The following is a 23,296-nucleotide window of genomic DNA, read 5'->3' as shown; positions in this document are numbered from 1 at the left end:
TTTTTAGATTGTATATTAAAAATTAAGAGGAGATGACAATACGGCTTCATTTTTACCATTAAAGAAAGTGCTACAACTGACCCATTGCATGGTTACCACCACCCTCGACTAATGTGGGCCTACTCGAAATTCTACCAATAGATTCATGTTATCATGGTAAATTTGAATACCTCTAACTGAAACGGAAATAGAAAAAAACTCAAATATGTTACACCTGTCCCCAGTGTCCACTTGACCTATAATAGATAACTAGTTTACATGGTATTCCAAATGATGAAACACATCATTCAACCATGAATCATATACAGTAGGAAACACTAATCCTTTACTTTTATTTAGCATACAGAATTGAAATGGTACTAAAACAATATTTATGTTGTTATTTATTAAAAAAGAACATTTGCTCAAATGAATAACCCACATTTTATAATACCAACTTGAAAAACAGAATCATTTCATTTCTGCACGGATTAGCTGTTATGCCAATTAAGCAGCCTTCTGTGAGACCCTCTCATAGCGAGCACAGAGAGAGACACAGAATGAAAGAGGGAGAGAGAAAGAGAGAGAGAGAGAGAGAGAGAGAGAGAGAGTGAGAGAGCGGAGAGAGAGAGAGAGGGGGAGAGGGGGAGAGAGAGAGAGAGAGAGAGAGAGAGAGAGAGAGAGAGAGAGAGAGAGAGAGAGAGAGAGAGAGAGAAAGAGAGAGGATGCGACGCAAATATACAGGGATACTCTATCGAGGGCTAGTATAGTATACATCTTGACCCGATATATATTTTTTTATAGTGATATATTTTTCCTTCCTTGATGCAGAAAATATATTGTGTTTATCATACATCCATGTAGCTCTCTCGCCCCACACCCTCACACTATTCTACTACGGTACACCCTCCCTCTTCCACTGCACATAGATGTAATGTTGGTATCAGCGTTTTTTCCAATAACCGATGTCTGTGTGCATCCCGCCTCCCTGCGCTCTCAAATAGATGGTGCAAGTCAAAATGTCCAAATCGTCCGCAGACCCACTGCCTGGTGTCGAAACAGGCTCACAGTCTCACCATTTTCAGGTAGGTCTCTTCTTTCTAGATGGCACTCAGCAAAGTAGAGCTTGAAAATGGTTAACGTTTTGCTACTTGTTGTTGAAATGAAAGCGTACAGCCTTGGCAATAGTTTCAACCTACGCCAGTGGAATATCGTTTTGAAACTGCCGATTGATGAAAATAAGCAAAAGGCGATGCCACACGATAGGATTATGTTATCGGTTTAATTCGATCGGTTATCTAGGCTATTTAATTGTCGTTATAAAGAAAGTAGATAAGATGATTGATAGGCCTACAATGTTCATTGCTGAAGTGTGTTCTTCACTCACTCTGATTTCTAACCGCAAATCAGGCCTCTATTCTTCTGATTTTCAATATGTATTGTGCAACGGTGTTTTATTATTTATTTTAATGCATTTCCTGCTTAAACTCTGCATACAATGCGTTATACTCAACCAAAAACAGATATCATGTGACTTGTGTTTAACTGTTTTAACGTTTCATCTGTGGCGGGTAAGAAACCGTGAATATCAAGCACTTCTTGACAGCTGTATGTTCGAGTAGATTAGCTCACCTGTAGCCTACTTATTTCAGCGCTTTTATTAAAACGCAATTGCAAAGGCACTCTACCATCAGGTTTTGGCATCAAAGTAACTGTTGTGTGGGAGCTAAATCCAATCCAACGAGACTTTATTGAGCCGGGAATTCGTATAGATCTACAGAGGGCTGGCTGTACGTATAACAGTCTGTCCATATTCTGTATTGTGAATGCATGTCCATTTTCACCCCCCCCCCCCCCACCAAAAAAAACTCGCACTCACAGGGCAGTCCAGAACAAGGTGTGCCTAATTCCCTGCATGGTTCATGACTATTTGCAGTTCTGCGTCAGCCTTTGTCCCCAATAAATACATTTAATCAATGGTTTGAGAAATATCATCCACTACTAGACACGTATTATTATCCAGACAGTCATTACATATGGGTCGTTCCACGAAATGAGTACCTTTTGTGCCCCTTTGATATTTGAAGTAGAAATTGTGCACACGTATTGTATTTTAAAAACCTCATATTAAATTAAATGCACTTTAATATAGTCCACATGGACATGTTTCAGAAATTCTGATTTTTAAAATGAATAAAGACTTGCTAAAGTACCAAAATTCAGCATTTTGATTTGACCCTCTGTGCATCCTCAGTGACTTGTAGGAAGATTTTAAACCACTTATCCCCAACGTTTATCTAAGTTTTCACCATCGTTGAAAAGCCCCAATTATTTTGTTGCTTTGACAAAGTCATTTCTGAAGATTATAATTTATTTAATGTAATTAGTGATTCATTTTAAGGGAAAAAAAACCTGTCTCTCATTTGTAGGTCAATCCCGTTACGTGAACTGAACTCTCGTTTTAATATGTTGAAACTATTCTTAAAAAAAAAAAAAAAAATCTGAAGGAACATTGAACATCTAATAGTCAAATGTGGTGGAAAACTGACCGGGTCGAGCATAACAATTACCACTTCCTGTTGCACACAACAAGCTTCCCTGTCACAAGGGGAAGAAATTGTCATCCCTGTTACTTAATTTGACACTTAATAGGCACTTAATATAGTCTTTAAAAAAAATCGAACCTCTTAAGATGCACCGAATTGGTGGAACGACCCATATATCCAGCCAGAAGAATAGTTTGTTTTAGACATTGATCTATCATACCATGTAATAGGATTTGAGAAATTGAGCTATTTGAAGATTTGAGAATGCACTTGACTTGTTCTAGTCTCTATCTATAGAAATACATGAGTAAACATGTACATGATATAACATATATATTGAAGCCACTCGTTTCAGGAAAGGGTACTAGGCTAGGTAAAAATGACCAATCTATAGCTCTGCGTTGCAGCCATAACACTGGTGAATGCTAGCAGGGTGAAGCAACAGCAAGGTTCGTTATAATGCTGCCAAAGCCTAATGTCTTGTACCGTTGACTATCCCCTCTCTTCCCCTCTCTTCCCATTTTCTCTTATTTTCTAATTTCTCTCTCTCTCTCTCTCTTTCATCCTTTATTCTCATTTCTCTCTCTTTCCTCTTAATTCTCTTTGTTCTTAATGCCCCTCTCTCTTTTTAAAACGTTGTCCTCATCTTACTTTATACCCCTTCTTTCCCCCTGTCTTTTTATGTTATTCTGATTCCTCTCTCATCTCTCGTTGCCTCCTCTCTCTTTCTTTCCTTTCTCATCCCTCTCTCCTCTGCAACAGCTGCCCAGGAAGTTGCCTAAGAGGAAAAGTCGGTTCAAACGTTCGGATGGCAGCACATCCTCAGACACCACCTCCAGCTTCATCAAAAGACAGGTAACTTTAGAGTTCTTCACTAGCTCCTGTTGCCATGGTCAGTGTGCAGTGTGAATGGCATAACCAAGGATTTTGTGTCAATTCAATACTGTCATACCACATTCCACAAGCACTAACGAAATGAAAGGGTGTCGAAATACTACAAGGTTTTTGGAATGCCTCCGGATTAAAAAGTGACCAGTGCCTTTGTTTTATTCTCAATCTTATAGTAACCAATCACTGTGATGTCTTTATTATGAGGCTTTTTATTTGGTTTAATTCACAGGAGGCTGCTGAGGGGAGGAGGGCTCATAATAACGGCTGGACTGGAGTGAATGGAACGGTACCAAACACAGGGACACCAGGTGTTTGATGAGTTTGATACCATTCCATTGATTCCGTTCCAGCCATTACTATGAGCCCATCCTCCCCGATTAAGGTGCCACCAACCTCCTGTGGTTTTAATTAGCTTTTACTAGTAAAACATTTTAATGGAATACTTAACATGTCCAATAGAGTGCAGTATTGGATTTGTAGCAGCAGTTTGTTACATGAAAGCCCATCCCAGCCTCAGTTTTTAATTAATGTTTTCAGGTCAAGCAAGCGCGAGTGGCAGGGGTGCAGATTTGATGTTATTTAAGAGAATCTCAATAGCTGGTGAAAAAAAAGGGAGAGAGAAATTAGGTTAAGATAACACTGCCCTTGAATTTAGATTTGTCACCACGCCAAACAGAACCTTTTTGGGTCTCTTGTCCCCTAATAATGTCCTGCAGTGAATTCAGGAAGTGTTTTTTTCATTCTGTATGTTTGATGTATGTTTGATAGCCTGGTTCTCCGTGCTCTGTATCTGCAGATGAATTTGACTTGGTAAGCGTGTCAGTGCAGTAACCATCCAGGCGGCTGCAGTGTAGCGTCTGGCCCAGTAGAGGGGACCTCTGAGCCCCTGTAGAAGCTCTATGTGGAGAAATCAAAGAGCTTCAATCAGGTTACACTGCATGAGTCCAAGACTGACAACAATGCTGTGAGTCAGAGGCCTCTTCTTCCCCATTATCATGGGAGCAGAGGGAATGCCAAAAGCCAGGGGTGGATCTTTACACCCCTCGGCAAATGGAATAATGTGTATGTGTACCAGACAGTTAACAGGGAGAGGCTAATGTGTCAGAGCGCTGAGTACACTGGGTGCTTGGTTTAGGTCTAGTTCTTCTTAAGGCCTCTGGGTTTTCACACAGGTTTTAAATCCATATGACACCCCTTTATCCTCTCTGGTTTGGGCCTGGTGGTTTTTTTGTTTGTTTTTTTAAACCTTATTTCTTTGTGCACGGAAGTAAAGACGAATCCACTCAATCAGTCACCAGAACATCTGTCAAAAAGGCATAACTGAAACATGCACTTAGAACAGTATAAGGAAATAAGTATGAAGAAAGAGTGAGAAGTGTAGCTAGTTGTCAGAAGCGTTGGTGCGAGCCAGGGAAGGAGGGAGGGAGGAGAAAAGGCTGAAACAGATGTTTTATTTAGGAGGGGACATTAGTTATACCGATTAGTGGCTCAGTGAAAACCTCCGCAAACCCTGAGAATATCGCAGGGTCTTCAATATGAATTGGACTCTTTTCCAGGTCCAGGGTGAGGTGGTGTGTTTAACCTTCTATATCTCACCAGCTTTGCACCTTACATCTATACAAATACAGTTGTATTGTTCCCTCTCATTTCATTGAGGTTTTGTGTTTTGTCTGTGTGCATACGTGTGCGTGTGTGTGTGTGTGTGTGTGTGTGTGTGTGTGTGTGTGTGTGTGTGTGTGTGTGTGTGTGTGTGTGTGTGTGTGTGTGTGTGTGTGTGTGTGTGTGTGTGTGTGTGTGTGTGTGTGTGTGTGTGTGTGCGCATGAGTGTCTCTGTATTTGGTGGATTGCTCGGTTGTTGTTGCTACTTACTAGCGCTTGATAATACCATAATATTACAAATTATTAAGCCTTTACCTCAGTGGGCTAAAACAGGGTCACACAGAGTGTTTCTGGGTAGTCTTAAACAAATCTACTTTAAAACAAAAGTATACACCTCACACACATGGTTATGGACTTAAGAAAAGAAGACACCTGTATCATGTCAGATATAGAGTTGAAATGTACTCCATTTAGAGTTTTCAGTCCAACATTACACTTTATATACATCACGGAAGACTGAAACATAACAAAACTGTTTGTCATAGAAACACCGGATTTTCATCAGTTTAAAAAAAATCTTTATTAAGGATGAAATTAGGAAAGATATGAATAACACTCCACCCACGAGGCCAAAGAGGGCGCTTTTGGTCATTGACTGCAGGAAAGGGTTCTACCAAAAGAACGGAAAATGACTTAAACAAGACAGGTACTTTGTACTTTCTTTGTTTAGATATGTTTTCCTTGTAACAGGGATGGATAGGGGTTCCACCCATAGCGGAGCAGTATGACTCATTACTGCAGACAGTAGAATACAATATACTGTTGCTATGTGTTTCCACAAGTGCTATGTGAAATATACACAACCTGATAGTAGTAATATGCATTCACAACAGCCTCATGGACATAGCTGTGGTAGAAATCTTGTTTATAATGCTGTGAAGTTAAATACTGATCTGTTCCCATTCTCAGATGCTGTAGTGACAGTGTGTGAGTGGAGGGAAGGGCTATGCTAACACGAGTAGCTTGACTTGATGAGACATGATCAAGTTTTCCTCTGACTACAGGACTGAGAAGACAGGAAGGGATCGAAGGCAAGAGAGGGAGAGAGAGAGAGAGAGAGAGAGAGAGAGCGATGAGAGAGAAAGGTGGATTTGATCAAGTGACGTACTTTAGCTCTTAGCAGAAGGTCTGTGCGTATGTGATTGGTGTGAGGGAGAGAGAGAGAGAGAGAGAGAGAGAAAGGGAGGGAGGTAGAAGGAGTAAGAGAGGGTGTCATAGGAGTATATTCCAGTGCATGTCGTCCCTGGTTCGGGGAAGGAGCACAGTCCAGTCTGACCGCATACAGCATGTAGCCTGGAGGAAGGACAGGCTGGCTCTATCACCACACTGAGTAAGTACACAGACTCCCTCAGAAGCCACCACCATCTCTTCCTCTCTCTGTTTCTTCCCCTCCTCTCCTCATTGTCTCTCCACGTCCTCTGTTCCTGTCAGCCGTTCTCCTCCTCATCTCCCCTGCTCTTTATGGCTTCAATGTTCTTCTCTCTCCCCCTCCTTCACATCTCTCTCCATCCTCTTCTCTCTTTCATTCCCTTCACATCTCTATTTCTCTGTGAAGCCCCCTAGTCGTTCTGTTTCCCTCTCTTCTCCGTTTCTCTCTTTTACTTCTTATTCTTCCTCTTCATTCTTCCCATTAAATCCAAGTACCACATTCATTAAAATGATGCTTCCTATGAGTTGCTTATTTCAGATAATTTCAGACCAGATCTTCATTGGTAGGGATTGTTGGGGCTGCGGTCTGTGATCTATGAGTGCATGTACGCCTCGTTGACTGTTAAAGGAGCAACTTGCCTTTACTTAACCACCCGTTTTACAACTAAAGTAAAGTATCCAGTTTGCATTTACATATTCCGGCGTCGTGCTTGGAATATTGGAACCAGTCATCATCTGTCATGATGGTGTGTGTGTGTGCTTGCATATATTAGTGTGTATGTGTGTGTGTGTGTGTGTGTGTGTGTGTGTGTGTGTGTGTGTGTGTGTGTGTGTGTGTGTGTGTGTGTGTGTGTGTGTGTGTGTGTGTGTGTGTGTGTGTGTGTGTATGATGTAGGGTTGACCCCATTTAGTCGACTGGTCAATTGTTTGGTCGATAGGCAGTTGTTCGACCGAGATTTCTTAAGTGAGCAGTAGCAAAAAAAGAAAAAAATATAATGGTGTACATCTGTCTGATTGGTGCCTGCCTGAATGGACTGATCCATTGTGGAGGCCGTGGGGATGGAACAGTCCACTCTAAGATGTGCTACTGAAATTGTATATGGCTATATTATGTAGGAACAATGGTGTAACACTAATCCAAATAATATTATTTTATAACAGATGCACTTCCTCCCTTGTTGGATAGCGGTCGCTGTCCGCGGTTCTGAAACACATCAGTGTGCTGTTGAATTGGCGTCTTTTCCTAGACAATGTTGCTATGTGCATAATAGCAAAGTAAACCAGCATATCGGCATTGAGAACAATGCAGTGGAGGCAGCAGCGGAGATAGGAGATGAGAAAACAGCCCTTGTCTTAATTGTTGACGAAAAGTGAGGAGAGAGGAAACCCCAGCTTAATTAGGTCTATAATCAATAACCTAAATGTTAAATGTGCCTGGCTTTACAGTCCATTCAGAAAGTATTCAGACCCCTTGACTTTTTCCATTTTTTGGTACGTTACAGCCTTATTCTAAAATTGATTAAATTGTTATTTTCCCTCATCAATCTACACGCAATACCCCATAATGACAAGGCAAACGGAAATATCACATTTACATAAGTATTCAGACCATTTACTCAGTACTTTGTTGAAGCACCTTTGGCAGCGATTACAGCCTCGAGTCTTCTTGGGTAGGACGCTACAAGCTTGGCACACCTGTATTTGGGGAGTTTCTCCCATTCCTTTCAGCAGATCCTCTCAAGCTCTGTCAGGTTGGATGGGGAGCGTTACAGCACAGCTATTTTCAGGTCTCTCCAGAGATGTTCGATCGGGTTCAAGCCACTCAAGGACATTCAGAGACTTGTCCCGAAGCCACTCCTGCATTGTCTTGCCTGTGCGCTTAGGGTCGTTGACCTGTTGGAAGGTGAACCTTCGCCCCAGTCTGAGGTCCTGAGCGCTCTGGAGCAGGTTTTCATCAAGGATCTCTCTGTACTTTGCTCCGTTCATCTTTGCCTCGATCCTGACTTGTCTCCCAGTCCATGCCGCTGAAAAACATCCCCACAGCATGATGCTGCCACCACCATGCTTCACCGTAGGGATGGTGCCAGGTTTCCTCCAGACGTGACGCGTGGCGTTCAGGCCAAAGAGTTCAATTTTGGTTTCATCAGACCAGAGAATCTTGTTTCTCATGGTCTGAGAGTCTTTTGGTGCCTTTTGGCAAACTCCAAGCGGGCTGTCATGTGTATTTTACTGAGGAGTGGCTTCTGTCTGGTGACTCTACCATAAAGGCCTGATTGGTGGAGTGCTGCAGAAATGGTTGTCCTTCTGAAAGGTTCTCCCATCGCCACAGAAGAACTCTAGAGCTCTGTCAGAGTGACCATCGGGTTCTTGGTCACCTCCCAGACCAAGGCCCTTCTCCCTCGATTGCTCAGTTTGGCCAGGCGGCCAGCTCTAGGAAGAGTCTTGGTGGTTCCAAATGTCTTCCATTTAAGAATGATGGAGGCCACTGTGTTCTTGGGGACCTTCAATGCTGCAGACATTTTTGGTACCCTTTCCTAGTTCTGTGCCTCAACACAATCCTGTCTCGGAGCTCTACGGACAATTCCTTCAACCTCATTGTTTGTTTTTTGCTCTGAAATGCACTGTCAACTGTGGGACCTTATATAGACAAGTGTGTGCCTTTCCAAATCATGTCCAATCAATTGAATTTACCACAGGTGGACTCCAATCAAGTTATAGAAACATCAAGGATGATCAATGGGAAAAGGATCCACCTGAGTTAAATTTCAAGTCTCATCGCAAAGGGTCTGAATACTCATGTAAATAAGGTCATTCTGTTTCTTATTTTTTAATAAATGAGCAAAAATGTCTAAAAACCTGTTTTCTTTGTCATTATGGGGTATTGTGTGTAGATTGCTGAGGAACATATTTTTGAAATCAATTTTAGAATAGGGCTGTAACTTAACAAATAGTGGAACATTTCAAGGGGTCTGAATACTTTCCAAAGGCACTGTATATCTACAGAAATAAGACAGATCCTGCTTCTGTTGCCTGTTTGAGTGTTTGTTTAGTAGACTACTGATTCCATGAGAACCAAGCCTCATGCAACCACAATATAAACACATTCGGCTGGTTTTGATCTTTGCTATACTGTAACAAAGGCTTTACACTTTTTCCCTTTAGAACAGCCTCCCTGGTATTATTTATAATTTATGTAGTGTTATTTACACGGTTCCAAATTGTCATAAAAAAGCATAGACTATTTAGAAAAATAATGACCCTCCTTTTTCTTGATATCATTATTGTTATTATTACTATTATTGTTATGATCATCATTATTATAATAAGTCATGTCATTATCATTAGTAGGCTTAGTAGAGTAGTCTTGCATAACCACCATCGAGCTGTAGGCCTAAGAGCACATCCTGTTTAGTCTCAATAGCGGAACTTACTTAGGCCTATATTTCAAAACGTATAAAGGCTACAGTACTGTATCAATCAATCATTCATGTATTAATATCATCACACAGCATACCCGTCGTTCATGAATTGACATGCATTCAAGCATTTTAGTTTTAAAATAAAATAACAATGCGACCCTTAAATAATTAGCATAAACAATAGATAAACCATTCCATGTTGGAAATTGCATTCATGAATGAATGCGACTGGTTTAGTCTTTACTTTAATAAAGGCTTTACATATTATTTTTTTAAATGTTACAACAGACTCTCTGGTATTACATTGTTCCAAATGGTTAGAGAACTTATATTGTAATCTAACGGCACCTGTTTGGTACACAATATGCACGCAGCACTTGCTCCTTACCTTCTTTTTCTTGAGCTCCAGTATTTTCCACAACTAGTCAAATTTATTCCACACATCTGACTTCCCCTTTCCACCTGAGCAACCAGTAAACATTTCCCCGTTTCGAGTTTATTTGTCACATCCTCTGAATTCTTCCAGATCAGGTATTCCCAAACTGGGGTAAGCAATGACGTCAGGGATACACCAAATAAAAATGTGATTCACATTAAAAAACAGACCGTTTATATTTTCCAATGGGGCTATATATTTGGGTGAGGTTTTTTCCTCGCCTGAGTAGCCTTGTTTCACTGCCAAAAATAAAATGAAACCATCTAGTGTTCAGCGAAACAACAACACAATGTCAAATACAGGTAGCCTAGTCAAATAATTAACATCCAATCACATTAACCGTTACTCTCTCGAGGGAATTCCACTAACGGTACGTATGTAGCCAAACATAGCTGCTCCTCATTCCGTTTGCTTGGAAATGGATAAATGGTTAAAAAAAGTAAGGCCCTAAGAGACACATAACAGCTCTACTGGTAGTACCAGCAGTACTACACCTGCACCTGTCGACGACAGAAGTTGTTCTGCTTCCACGAGCACATCCAATGCTAGCATCAGAAAATTCTACATTTGTTGTTAGCCCAGCTAGCATGGACACTGACAGTTGTGAATCTGATGCAGCCGAAGAGCTACTGCCCCCGGGAAAGCACCGAACAATAGGCAGGGACGTTGGACCATCGAAGAGGTGCAAATATGATGAGAACTACATTGATTTGGGGTTCACTTATATTGGGAGTTTTGCCTTTCCTCAGCCACGGTGTGTTAAATGTGCAAAAGTACACAACTCGATGAAACCTTGGAGTAGTAAGACGTGTATAAAAGCAACAGATACCATCAATAAAAAGGGTCTAGGAGCGTCTTATATGGTGAGCTACTGAGTGGCTAGGACAGGCAAGCCCCATACTATTGTGGAGGACTTAATTCTTCCTGCTGCCGCGGATATGGCTGGGACAATACTGGGGGAAAAGGCCCAAAAAACTATACAGACAATGTCTTCATCAAACAACACTGCTTCATGACGCATCAGTGACATGGCAGGAGATTTTTTTAAACAATTTCTGCTTCGCATACAAGCCAGTGAATTCTATGCGTTACAGCTGGATGAGTCAACAGACGTAGCGAGCCTGGCACAGCTCCTGGTATATGTCCGTTACGTTTATGGGGGGTCAATTAAGGAAGACATCCTCTTCTGCAAACCACTGGAAACCAGGACAACAGGAGAGGATATTTTTTAAGTACTTGACAGCTTTGTGACATCAAATGGACTTTGGTGGTCAAGATGTGTTGGTATCTGTACTGATGGCGCAAAAGCCATGACAGGGAGACATAGTGGAGTGGTAATGTGCATACAAGTAGTTGCTCCCGACTCCGCTTGGATACACTGCAGCATCCACCGAGAGGCTCTTGCTGCCAAGGGAATGCCTGACAGCTTGAAAGACGTTTTGGACACTACAGTGAAAATTGTTAACTTTGTTAAAGCAAGGCCCCTGAACTCTCGTGTATTTTCTGCACTATGCAATGATATGGGCAGCGACCATGTAACGCTTTTACAACATACAGAAGTGCACTGGTCATCAAGGGGCAAAGTATTGACATGGTTTTTTGAGAGACGAGCTTAAAGTTTCACTTGTCTGACCTCTTGCATGATGATGAGTTTCTCACATGACTGGCCTATCTGGGTGATGTTTTTTCTCGCCTGAATGATCTGAATCTAGGATTACAGGGACTCTCTGCAACTATATTCTATGTGCGGGACAAAATTGAGGCTACGATTAAGATGTTGGAGCTCTTCTCTGCCTGCATTAACAAGGACAACACACAGGTCTTCCCATCATTGTATGATTATTTAGTGTGCAAATGAACTCAAGCTTACGGATAATGTCAAATGTGATATAGCGAAGCACCTGAGTGAGCTGGGTGTGCAAATACGCAGGTACTTTCCCAAAGCGGATGACATAAACAACTGGATTCGTTATCCCTTTCATGCCCTGCCTCCAGTCCACTTACCGATATCTGAACAAGAGAGCCTCATCAAAATTGCAACAAGCAGTTGTGCAAAAATTGTATTTAATCAGAAGCCACTGCCAGATTTCTGGATTGGGCTGCGCTCAGAGTATCTTGCCTTGAAAAATCACGCTGTTAAAGACACTGATGCCCTTTGCAACCACGTACCTATGTGAGAGTGGATTCTTGGCCCTCGCTAGCATGACAACTAAATACAGGCACAGACTGTGTGGAAAAGGATTTAAGACTGAGACTCTCTCCAATACAACCCAACATTGCAGAGTTATGTGCATCCTTTCAAGCACACCCTTCTCATTAACCTGTGGTGAGTTATTCACAATTTTCAATGAACAAACAAGGTTTTATATGCAAGGTTAAATAAAGAGCAAAAGTATTGATTTTTATTATATTATTATTTGTGCCCTGGTCCTATAAGAGCTCTTTGTCACTTCCCACGAGCCGGGTTGTGACAAAATCTCACACTCATTCTTATGTTTAATAAATGTATCGTATTGTGTGTGTGTGGCAGGCTTACAAGGATGGCAAAAAACCACATTTGAGAGTGCGCTGACCCTGGTGCTAGAGGGGGTACGCAGCTTGAGGTTGAATGTTTGAAGGGGTACGGGACTATAAAAAGTTTGGGAACCACTGCTCTAGATGAATGAATATGAAAGAGATAGGGAAAGAAAGAGTAAGAGAAAGAGGGGGTGTGTCTGTGTATGTGTGTGTGTGTGTGTGTGTGTGTGTGTGTGTGTGTGTGTGTGTGTGTGTGTGTGTGTGTGTGTGTGTGTGTGTGTGTGTGTGTGTGTGTGGGGATATGAAGCCAGGGGAGTAAGTGTGAGTGGAGGGATTCCAGCAGCAGGTGTGAGGTCACGTGCTCCAGTGCTCACTTTAATAATGGCTGGGCATCATGGCAGCCCAGGCGACTCTTTCAGAGCTGATCTCTACACTTTAATAATGGCTGGGCATCATGGCAGCCCAGGCGACTCTTTCAGAGCTGATCTCTACACTTTAATAATGGCTGGGCATCATGGCAGCCCAGGCGACTCTTTCAGAGCTGATCTCTACACTTTAATAATGGCTGGGCATCATGGCAGCCCAGGCGACTCTTTCAGAGCTGATCTCTACACTTTAATAATGGCTGGGCATCATGGCAGCCCAGGCGACTCTCTGAGAGCTGATCTCTACACTTTAATAATGGCTGGGCATGGCAGCCCAGGCGACTCTCTCAGCACGCTAACGTCATTAAGAAGCACTTAGACCCAGCTCTTTTCCCACTCCAGCCATGTACGGCTAGTAAACATGGCTCTGTGTGTGTCTGTGTTTGAGTGCATGTGTGTGTGTGCATTCGTGTGTTCGTTTAAGTACAGTATGTTCACATTGAATACAGCGCTGTTACAGAGCACAGGAATGCAGTTTCACGTCTGTGTCAGCATCCAGTGCTGCTTTCTTAATCAGTCAGGTATGGACAGCTTCTGTCTGTGTCTGTCTGTCTGTCTGTCTGTCTGTCTGTCTGTCTGTCTGTCTGTCTGTCTGTCTGTCTGTCTGTCTGTCTGTCTGTCTGTCTGTCTGTCTGTCTGTCTGTCTGTCTGTCTGTCTGTCTGTCTGTCTGTCGCGCTGCGCCCCCATCCATCCATCCAGCGCTTTCTGCACATCTCCTTTAGGCTTATCTTTGAATGCGTCTCTCTCTTTTCCCCTTTCCATTGCTCATCTCTGTGTCTTTCTCCTTTAATATATGCCTCTAACTCTATCCTCCCCCCCACCTCCTCTCTCTCTCTCTCTCTCTCTCTTTCTCTCTCTTTCTCTCTCTCTCTCTCTAAGGCACAGACCACTTGGTGCAGTGTTGGCTTGAAGAATGTGAAAATCTGATTCAGTTATACCTTAGAAACCTAGTGATAGAGCATTCTGTGTGTGCTTATACGTTCAAGGCTCCCCCTGTCGTCGTATTCAAATGACTGTATTGTGCTGTCTCAACATTATGTATATAGTATGATGCAGATAGGAAAATTCAAGATGGCGTCATACAGTATACTGTTGTTACGAGTTCTGAGGCTGGTCAGATGAATAGAGGTGTAGGTAATAGAAGTGTGTGTGTGTGTGTGTGTGTGTGTGTGTGTGTGTGTGTGTGTGTGTGTGTGTGTGTGTGTGTGTGTGTGTGTGTGTGTGTGTGTGTGTGTGTGTGTGTGTGTGTGTGTGTGTGTGTGTGTGTGTGTGTGTGTGTGTGTGTGTGTACATCAGCACAGGGAGGTTCATAAAGCCCCGGAGTGTTTTCTCTCCTCCCCTCAAGCCCCCCCCCCCCCCTCTCTATCTCTCTATCCACCCCTTTCTCTCTGCTCTAACTCTGTTCCCCTGTCCGGCCGGCTTTGTTCGCTGTAGTGTTGACAGAATCAGGGCTGAGTTTCTTCAGAGGAGCCAAATATAGGGGAGCAGAGATATACTGTACACCGCCCAGACTGCACCAAGCACAACACTTCTGTCTCTCTCTCCTCTGTTGAGAAGTACAAATATTATCATTTTTTTCTTTCCCTTTTCTGTTTTTGGCAAAGGATTTTCATTTTGCTCATGTATCCCTATCGTGGTTGATAGTTTTAATAACTCTTACAGCCTTGTGGTTTTCCACACTAATCCGGTGAATCATTTGACATCATTTGATAAATAGCCTACTAGATAGCACCTGTGTAGGACCATTAGCTACTCTGACCGAATAATGCATCTTAATGCCAGCAAGGAGTTTGTTTATCGACTCTATGAAGTCATTGTTTTCATCCACTTCTCTCACGATGCCATTGTGTTCCGCAGACTGGATCCTGGGGCGTGTCCTCATATTAGGCCACTCAATTATTAACGAGATGTATAGACGGTATATTTTACTAACAAGCAGAAGTCCATAGAGGATATGCAGGGAGGATAAGGGATGTATGTGTGCTGCACTGCATTGTTGGGGGATGGGGGGGGGGGGGGGGCACTATATCCTTTGTGCTATATTTGGTGTACCAAGCAGAGAGCTAGTGTGGGGGAGAGGAAGCAGGAGACAAAGTGGATGATGATGAAGAGAGTAATCTCAAAGAAAGACAACATGATGTGTTAGAGTGTGTGTATATTGCCTCCAGTATGACACAACAGAAGAATAGGTTTCAGTGAGCAGGCTATTTTCTGTGTGATCTGTGACTGTCACCACACCACTCTTGAGATAACAGCAGGAAAGGGATGTAGCGGGTTGTGTGTGTGTGTGTGTGTGTGTGTGTGTGTGTGTGTGTGTGTGTGTGTGTGTGTGTGTGTGTGTGTGTGTGGTGTGTGTGTGTGTGTGTGTGTGTGTGTGTGTGTGTGTGTGTGTGTGTGTGTGTGTGTGTGTGTGAAAGAGAGAGGCTGTCTTTGTGTACGGTTCTTCAGGCTCTTACCTCACCTCAGACCCCTGTCCTGAAATCAACCACCACCTCTATATTTGTCTCACAACCAATACAAGTAAATGTATAAAATATGTTGTATTGTCACATACACCAGATAGGTGCAGTGAAATGTGTTTTTAAGTAGCCTCTCCTCTCCCTCTCCAGGGGTCGGCTGATTCGTACACCAGTAGACCGTCGGATTCCGACCTGTCAGCGGAGGAGGACCGCGAGGCGTATCGGCGTGAAGCCGAGCGCCAGGCCCAGCTCCAACTCGACAGAGCTACGGTGTGTTTTGTTATGAAACACACACACACACACCCGCACACACACACACACACACTCACGCACGCACGCACACACACACACACACACACACACCCTCACAGATGAACGCACGCACGGACGCACACGCACGCACACGCACGCACGCACGCACGCACGCACGCACGCACGCACGCACACACACACACACACACACACACACACACACACACACACACACACACACACACACGATGAACGCACGCACGGACGCACACACACTATTGGTAACACTAACTGAAATGTTGTTTGTTTTCTGTCCCTGCAGTCTAAACCTGTAGCATTTGCGGTGAAGACCAACCTGGCTTTCTGTGGCGCTCTGGATGAGGACTGTCCCGTTCAAGGAGCTGCAATCAACTTCGAAGCCAAAGACTTCCTGCACATTAAGGAGGTGAGGAACTGTGGAGGGAGGACAATACTCACTCTTCTCACCCCTCTCCCCTCTCCCCTCTGTTCCCCATGGAAACAACAGCAGCTGTGGAAAGCATCCACACAGTCGTTCCACGTAATTATGTTAATTGTGTGAGGTATTATCTGTTTTGTATCGTGCTGTGTTAGGTGATATTGAGACATATTGTTCATTTTACTTCCAGAAGTAGCTACAATAATGACCTGGATCAAGCGGTGCCCATGGTGTAATGTTGAGTTATGTTGTTGTAACAGAAGTACAACAATGATTGGTGGATTGGTCGTCTGGTGAAGGAGGGGGCAGACATCACCTTCATCCCCAGCCCTTTACGCCTGGAGGCTATGAGACTCAAACACGAGCAAAGGTGAACCAACATGTCCTGATGTTTGTAAGAATTTGGGACATCAAGGGAATATCGGGGGCATAATTTCATATTGTAACGTATCCTCGAACTAACATTGAACTGGGCTTCTTTATAATTAACCCTTAACACAATAACCATAACAGTAACCTCAAACCCCAACTATGACCCGTGCTGTAACCCGTCACCTTTGTTCTGAAATGTCTGTTGTGCAGGAAAAGAGGGGGGAACTCTTCCTCCAGTCTGGGTGACATGGTATCTGGGAGCTGGAGGACAACACCGCCACCTGGTGGTGAGTATAAGAATTACACCCTCAGACCTTTTTCTCAGGAATCGAATACTGTATTATAAATTCAACCGTGATTTTTCTTCTCACTCGCTGATATAATATCTTATGTCACTGATTGTACTGTTCTCGTTTTCAAAAGACAAACCGAAGCAAAAGCAGGTACGTTTTTATGTCGTCTTCTCTATAAAAAAAACATGAACCTGTTTCAAAGGGTGAAACGACGGGAACTTTGATTGGCACGCTCACTGTCTTTCTCTTGGTCTCTTTCTCTCTTGGTTCACACAGGAACACATTCCTCCATATGACGTGGTCCCGTCTATGCGGCCGGTGGTCTTAGTGGGGCCGTCACTGAAGGGGTATGAGGTAAGTGTCTCTCGCTCTCTCTCCGTTCTAGTAAGGCCAAGAACAATGTTTCTACTAGGGGAAGGCAACCTTAGGTCCTTCTACTTCGGAGGACTGAATTACACTTGTAAATGGCGGTCAGCTAAGCTAATCATCTGAAGGAGCGGTCGGTTGAGACACACTGTCCTAGAACCAGTTAAGAACCGCCTCTTGTCTGCTCCATCTAGTGATAATGATTCACATTTCTCTCTCGGCTCCACAGCTGAATAATAACATCCCCATTCAGACAGTGGAATGAACACCAAGCCTGGCTAATTCACTTGATCTATTTTTAGATGCTTCTTTCATCTGGGGTTCAGTTTCAATGAATTTCAAAGTACACTGAGTGTACAAAACATTAGTACACCTGCTCTTTCCACGACATAGACTGGCCAGGTGCATCCAGGGGAAAGATATGATCCCTTATTGATGTCACCTGTTAAATCCACTTCCATCAGTGTAGATGAAGGGGAGGCGACGGGTTAAAGAAGGATTTTTAAGCCTTGAGACAATTGAGACATGGATAGTGTATGTGCGCCATTCAGAGGGTGAATGGGCAAGACAAGAGATTGAAGTGCCTTTGAACGGGGTACGGTAGTAGGTGCCAGGCGCACCGGTTTGAGTCATGAACTACGCTGCAGGGTTCTTCACGCTCAACAGTTTCCCGTGTGTATTAAGAATGGTCCACCACCCAAAGGACATCAAGCTAACGGCAGGCCAGTGGTCGAAAACGGGTCATTGATAGAAGACGACAAAGGAGGCTGACATAAATTAAGCAGAGCAACAGACGAGCTATGGTTAGTCAACTGACAGTCCAGTACAACATTGGTGCCCAAAGACTCATAAAGGAATGCACAACTAATCGTACCTTGGCACGAATGGGCTTTGGCAGCCGACGACCTTATAGAGTTCCCACTTCTTTGAGCAAAAAAACAAGTAACTGCGGCTGCAGTGGGCTAAGGAGCGAAAAACACTGGACACTGGAGAATGTGAAAAACATTGGCTGGTCTGATGAATCCCGGTTTCTGCTGTTTCACGCTGATGGGAGGACTAGGGTATGGAGGAAACCACGAGTACATGCATCCTTCATGCATGCTGTTTCACGCTGATGGGAGGACTAGGGTATGGAGGAAACCACGAGTACATGCACCCTTCATGCATGCTGTTTCACGCTGATGGGAGGACTAGGGTATGCAGGAAACCACGAGTACATGCATCCTTCATGCATGCTGTTTCACGCTGATGGGAGGACTAGGGTATGGAGGAAACCACGAGTACATGCATCCTTCATGCATGCTGTTTCACGCTGATGGGAGGACTAGGGTATGGAGGAAACCACGAGTACATGCATCCTTCATGCATGCTGTTTCACGCTGATGGGAGGACTAGGGTATGCAGGAAACCACGAGTACATGTATCCATCATGACGTGTCTCAACATTGCAGGCTGGTGGTGTGATGTTGTGGGGTGTGTTTTCATGGCACACATTGGGCACCTTGATAAAAGTGGAGCAACTTTTGAATGCCACAGGATATCTGAACATCATTGCCAATCAGGTGCATCCTTTCATGGCAGCAGTTTATCCACCTGCAAATAAATGTATTTCAGCAGGGTAATGCTCCATGCCACGAGGCTAGGATTGTCTAGGAATGGTTCCACGAACATGACAGTGAATTCAGCTTACTGCAGTGGTCTGCCCAGTCACCAGATCTCAATCCAGTCGAGCATCTGTGGGATGAGACGGAACGAGCTATTCGGAGTAGAGATCCACTACCAGCAAACCAGACACAACTGTGGAAACATTGGAGTCAACATGGGCCAGCATCTCTGTGGAACGCTTTAGACACCATGCCCCGACGAATTGAGGCTGTTCTGAAGGCAAACTCAATATTAGGACGGTGTTCTTAATGTTTTGTACACTCAGTGTATGCTTCTTTAAGCAATAGGATTTCTCACACACTTGTTTATTGTCTTGCCAAGTGTGCATTTTGATGCTGGGGGCTTAGAAGTATGGTGGTTAAGTTTTAAGTTTGTTTCACTGATGCTGAGATAGTTTGATTGACAATGATATGTATCCAAGATCTCTTTGTCTTTCTCTACCCTCTCTCAGGTGACAGACATGATGCAGAAAGCTCTGTTTGACTTCCTGAAACACAGGTTCGACGGAAGGTTAGTACTGTATATACAGGCATCCTGATTAATTGTCAGCTGCCCATTAAAGTAGCTAGTTGTTTATTAACATTTGCGTCATTTAGCAGACGCTCTTATCCAGAGCGACTTACAGGAGCAATTAGGGTTAAGTGCCTTGCTCAAGGTCACAGACAGATTTTTCACTTAGTCGGATTGGAATTTGAACCAACGACCTTTCGGTTACTGGCCCAACGCTCTTAACCGCTAGGCTACTTCTCTCTTTTATGTACATCTATGACACAGGTGTTCTTTTGTTTGCTCGCCCTCTGTTTGATCTCGTTCTGAACCTCCATTGCATTCATCACTGTGATATTTTGTCTGCGGTGTGTATTAGCAGTGTATTTGTAGTTAGTGTTATTTAATGTGTGTTTATCCCGTTTTGTTTCTGACACCTGCAGAATCTCCATCACACGCGTTACGGCAGACCTTTCTCTTGCCAAGAGATCTGTGCTCAACAAGAGGCCCATCATGGAGAGATCCAATACTCGCTCCAGCCTGGGTGAGTACACACACACACACACAGAGTGGAGGCTGCTGAGGGGAGGAGAGCTCATAATAATGGCTGGACTGGAGTGAATGGAACGGATTCAAACCATGTGTTTGATGTATTTGATACCATTCCACTCATTCCGCTCCAGCCATTACCACGAGCCCGTCCTCCCCAAATAAGGTGCCACCAACCTCCTGTGATACACACACACATGCACGCACACACACACACATTCCCTTTAACATACACATTTGTTCATGTAAACACTATTAAGTGTGTAAGCATCCACAGTGCATGGATTGATCTCTAGGTCAGGTACTGTAATGTTATGTATCTCTCTCCCCTACAGCCGAGGTCCAGAGTGAGATAGAGAGGATATTTGAGCTGGCCAAAACCCTCCAGCTGGTGGTTCTGGATGCAGACACCATCAACCACCCAGCCCAGCTAGCCAAGACTTCCCTGGCCCCTATCATCGTCTACGTCAAAGTGTCCTCGCCAAAGGTACATAGCTAGACAACCTGACTTCGTACATGTCCTGTAGATGTAGTGTGAGTGGACTTACGTGAAGATGCCTTTTCATCGTTTGAATTTCTCTTCTTTATGAAGCCTTTATAAAGCCTTCTTTATAAAGCTACCCTCTCTCCCTGTCTCTTTCCTTCTCGCTTTCCCTCGCTCTCTCTCTCTCTTGCTCACTCTCTCTCTCCCGCCCCTTTTTTCTCTCTCCTCCCCTTTTTCTCTCTCCTCCCCTTTTTCTGTCTCTCCTCTCCTTTTTCTCTCTCCTCCCTCGCCCCTCTCCGTTATCTCTCTCCTCCCCTTTTTCTCTCTCTCTCCTCCCCTTTTTCTCTCTCTCTCCTCCCCTTTTTCTGTCTCTCCTCCCCTCTCTCTCTCAGGTGCTCCAGAGGCTGATCAAGTCCCGGGGGAAGTCTCAGAGCAAACACCTGAACGTGCAGATGATGGCCGGGGACAAACTGTCTCAATGCCCCCCTGTACGTGGACACCCCACCATACAGTACTATTCACAGCTACTATTACAATTCAACCAACAGTCTGAAATTGATCTCCCTCCCACTGTTCCTTCATAGGAGATGTTTGATGTCATTTTGGATGAGAACCAATTGGAGGATGCGTGTGAGCACCTGGCTGAATACCTAGAGGTCTACTGGCGCGCCACTCATCTTCCCGACACCACCCCCATCAACCCGCTATTAGAGCAGAACCTCATGACCCCGCCCTCAGCCAACTCTAGCCTACAGGTGAGATGCTGCTATGTGGATGGAGGAGTGAAGGTGGAGGGGAACAGAGACAATTGGAGATGGGAGAATGGAAAGAGGACAGATAATGGGATAGTGAGGTTTTTGTAGGGCAGTGTTTCTTCATCCTGGTCCTGGGGAGCCAAAGGGGGTCACATTTTGTTTTTTTCCGTAGCATTACACACCTGGTTCAAATCGTCCAAGATGATGAGTTGATCATTCGAATCAGCTGTGTAGTGCTAGGGCAAAAACAAAATGTGCTCCCCTTTGAGTCCACAGGACCAGGATGATGAAACACTGCTTTAGTGGGAGGGGGATTGTTTATGTGGTTGTTGTGTGTTGCATCTGTCCTTACAGTACTATACCACATTCCCTCTATCCCCTTTCTCATGTCTGTCTGTTTGTCCGTCTTCTCACTCATCCCTGCTTAACGTTTTTGCAGTTTTCTGAAACACAGGAATTAATTGAATGATCGCTTACCATACGGGGTGAGTAGGAGGGTTTATGTATGTACATTACTTCTACACCCAATGACCCCTACCACCCCTTAACCCCCCCCCCCCCACCCCACCCCACCCCCCCACCCCTCCACACCAACCACACTTGGTGGAATAAGATCAACCGATGTGTCTTATTTCCCTCTCACACAATAAACTCCCCCCCCCACACACACACAAGCCACTGATACCTACAGAATGTAGACCCAATTCCCATCTCTTATCCACCTGCCACCTCACAGTCCCTGCATATTTGATTGACACTGTGCTACAAACTTCAAAGATTGTATGATGAAATCCAAAAAGCAGCAGCAGGTTCAGGGCTTGATATAGAAAAAGTCATGTAACAGGCTATATGAATGTAATGAAGTCTGCTAAATGGCATACACAGGTAACTGCCAAGGTAAAAGGAAACACCAACATAGACTGTCTTAATGGGGGCGTTGGGCCACCACGAGCCAGAACAGCTTCAATGAATCTTAGCCTAGATTCTACAAGTATCTGGACCTCTATTGGAGGGATGCGACACAATTCTTCCACGAGAAATTCCAATCATTTGGTGTTTTGTGGTGGAAAATGCTTTCTCATTTGCCACTCCAGAATCTCCAATAAGTGTTCAATTGGGTTGAGATCTGGTGACTGGGACACACAGATGTACGCTCCCTTTAAGACCCCTTTAAAACCCCTTTAAGACCCCTCTTTCAAAGTCACTAAGATCTATTCTAGCCATGGAACCCAAAATAATGGGCAACTGGGCATTTTTATACATGACCCTAAGCATATTGGGAGGTTAATTGCTTAATTAACTCAGGAACCACACATGTGTGGAAGCACTTGCTTTCAATATACTTTGTATCCCTCATTTACTCAAGTGTTTCCATTATTTTGGCAGTTACCTGTACGCTATAATGCACAGTGGATGTACTATAAATCTGCAGTAAACAGATGGAGCCGTACCATGACCATACTCATGCTTTGTGAATGGCACACTCTCTCACGCTGGCACAGAATGCTACCCTGAATGAAACCTTTAGTGCGCATAAAAATATCGAAATGATTGTCAAATTGAAGCACGACGACACAATGCATAAACAACGCAATGGTTGATATTGCTCCAGTGCAAAGGATAGTGTTAAGAGATGATCTCAACGTGATTGGGTCAGAACATTCAACAACAACAAAAAATGCAAACCATGGCGATTTAAGTTAACAACGTTCTTAACACTGTAATACCATGTTATCCATTTAACTGTTCCACTGTCATTGGTGTAGAGTAGTGTCCATTTTAGGAGATTCGGAGCGCAAGAATTTCACTGTACCCTGTGATTACATCTGCAACCCTGTACATGTGACTATTAAACTCTCTAATCTAATTAGTTAGTCTTACGGTGCACTCGGAAAGTATTCAGACTCCTTGACTTTTTTCACATTTTGTTACGTTACAGCCTTATTCTAAAATGGATCAAATGAATCATCAATCTACACACAATACCCCATAATGACAAAATGAGAACAGGTTTTTAGAAAAAACAGAAATACCTTATTTACATAAGTATTCAGACCCTTTGCTATGAGACTCGAAATTTAGCTCAGGTGCATCCTGTTTCCATTGATCATCCTTGAGATGTTTCTACAACTTGAT

At 43.7% G+C, this 23,296-nt stretch overlaps 1 protein-coding gene across 1 annotated transcript in view; it reads left to right on the top strand.

Moving 5' to 3' along the window:
- Positions 1–615: 615 nt before the first annotated feature.
- cacnb3a (calcium voltage-gated channel auxiliary subunit beta 3a) overlaps positions 616–23,296 on the top strand; it is a 31,049-nt gene continuing 8,368 nt past the window's right edge. Inside the window, exons 1-13 of the mRNA XM_014145537.3 lie at positions 616–1,064; positions 3,288–3,380; positions 15,632–15,751; positions 16,056–16,178; positions 16,451–16,560; positions 16,773–16,849; positions 16,986–17,005; positions 17,132–17,209; positions 19,338–19,396; positions 19,816–19,916; positions 20,257–20,408; positions 20,798–20,893; positions 20,990–21,160. Of these exons, the coding sequence (XP_014001012.1) occupies positions 984–1,064; positions 3,288–3,380; positions 15,632–15,751; positions 16,056–16,178; positions 16,451–16,560; positions 16,773–16,849; positions 16,986–17,005; positions 17,132–17,209; positions 19,338–19,396; positions 19,816–19,916; positions 20,257–20,408; positions 20,798–20,893; positions 20,990–21,160 (1,281 nt within the window). The 5' untranslated portion in view covers positions 616–983. The remainder of the gene's footprint in view (positions 1,065–3,287; positions 3,381–15,631; positions 15,752–16,055; positions 16,179–16,450; positions 16,561–16,772; positions 16,850–16,985; positions 17,006–17,131; positions 17,210–19,337; positions 19,397–19,815; positions 19,917–20,256; positions 20,409–20,797; positions 20,894–20,989; positions 21,161–23,296) is intronic.

The sequence above is a fragment of the Salmo salar genome, chromosome 15, assembly GCF_965601325.2.
Source record: "Salmo salar chromosome 15, fSalSal1, whole genome shotgun sequence".
NCBI lineage: Eukaryota > Metazoa > Chordata > Actinopteri > Salmoniformes > Salmonidae > Salmo > Salmo salar.
Note: the sequence above shows the minus strand (reverse complement) of the source record. Positions and strands in the feature narration are given on the sequence as shown.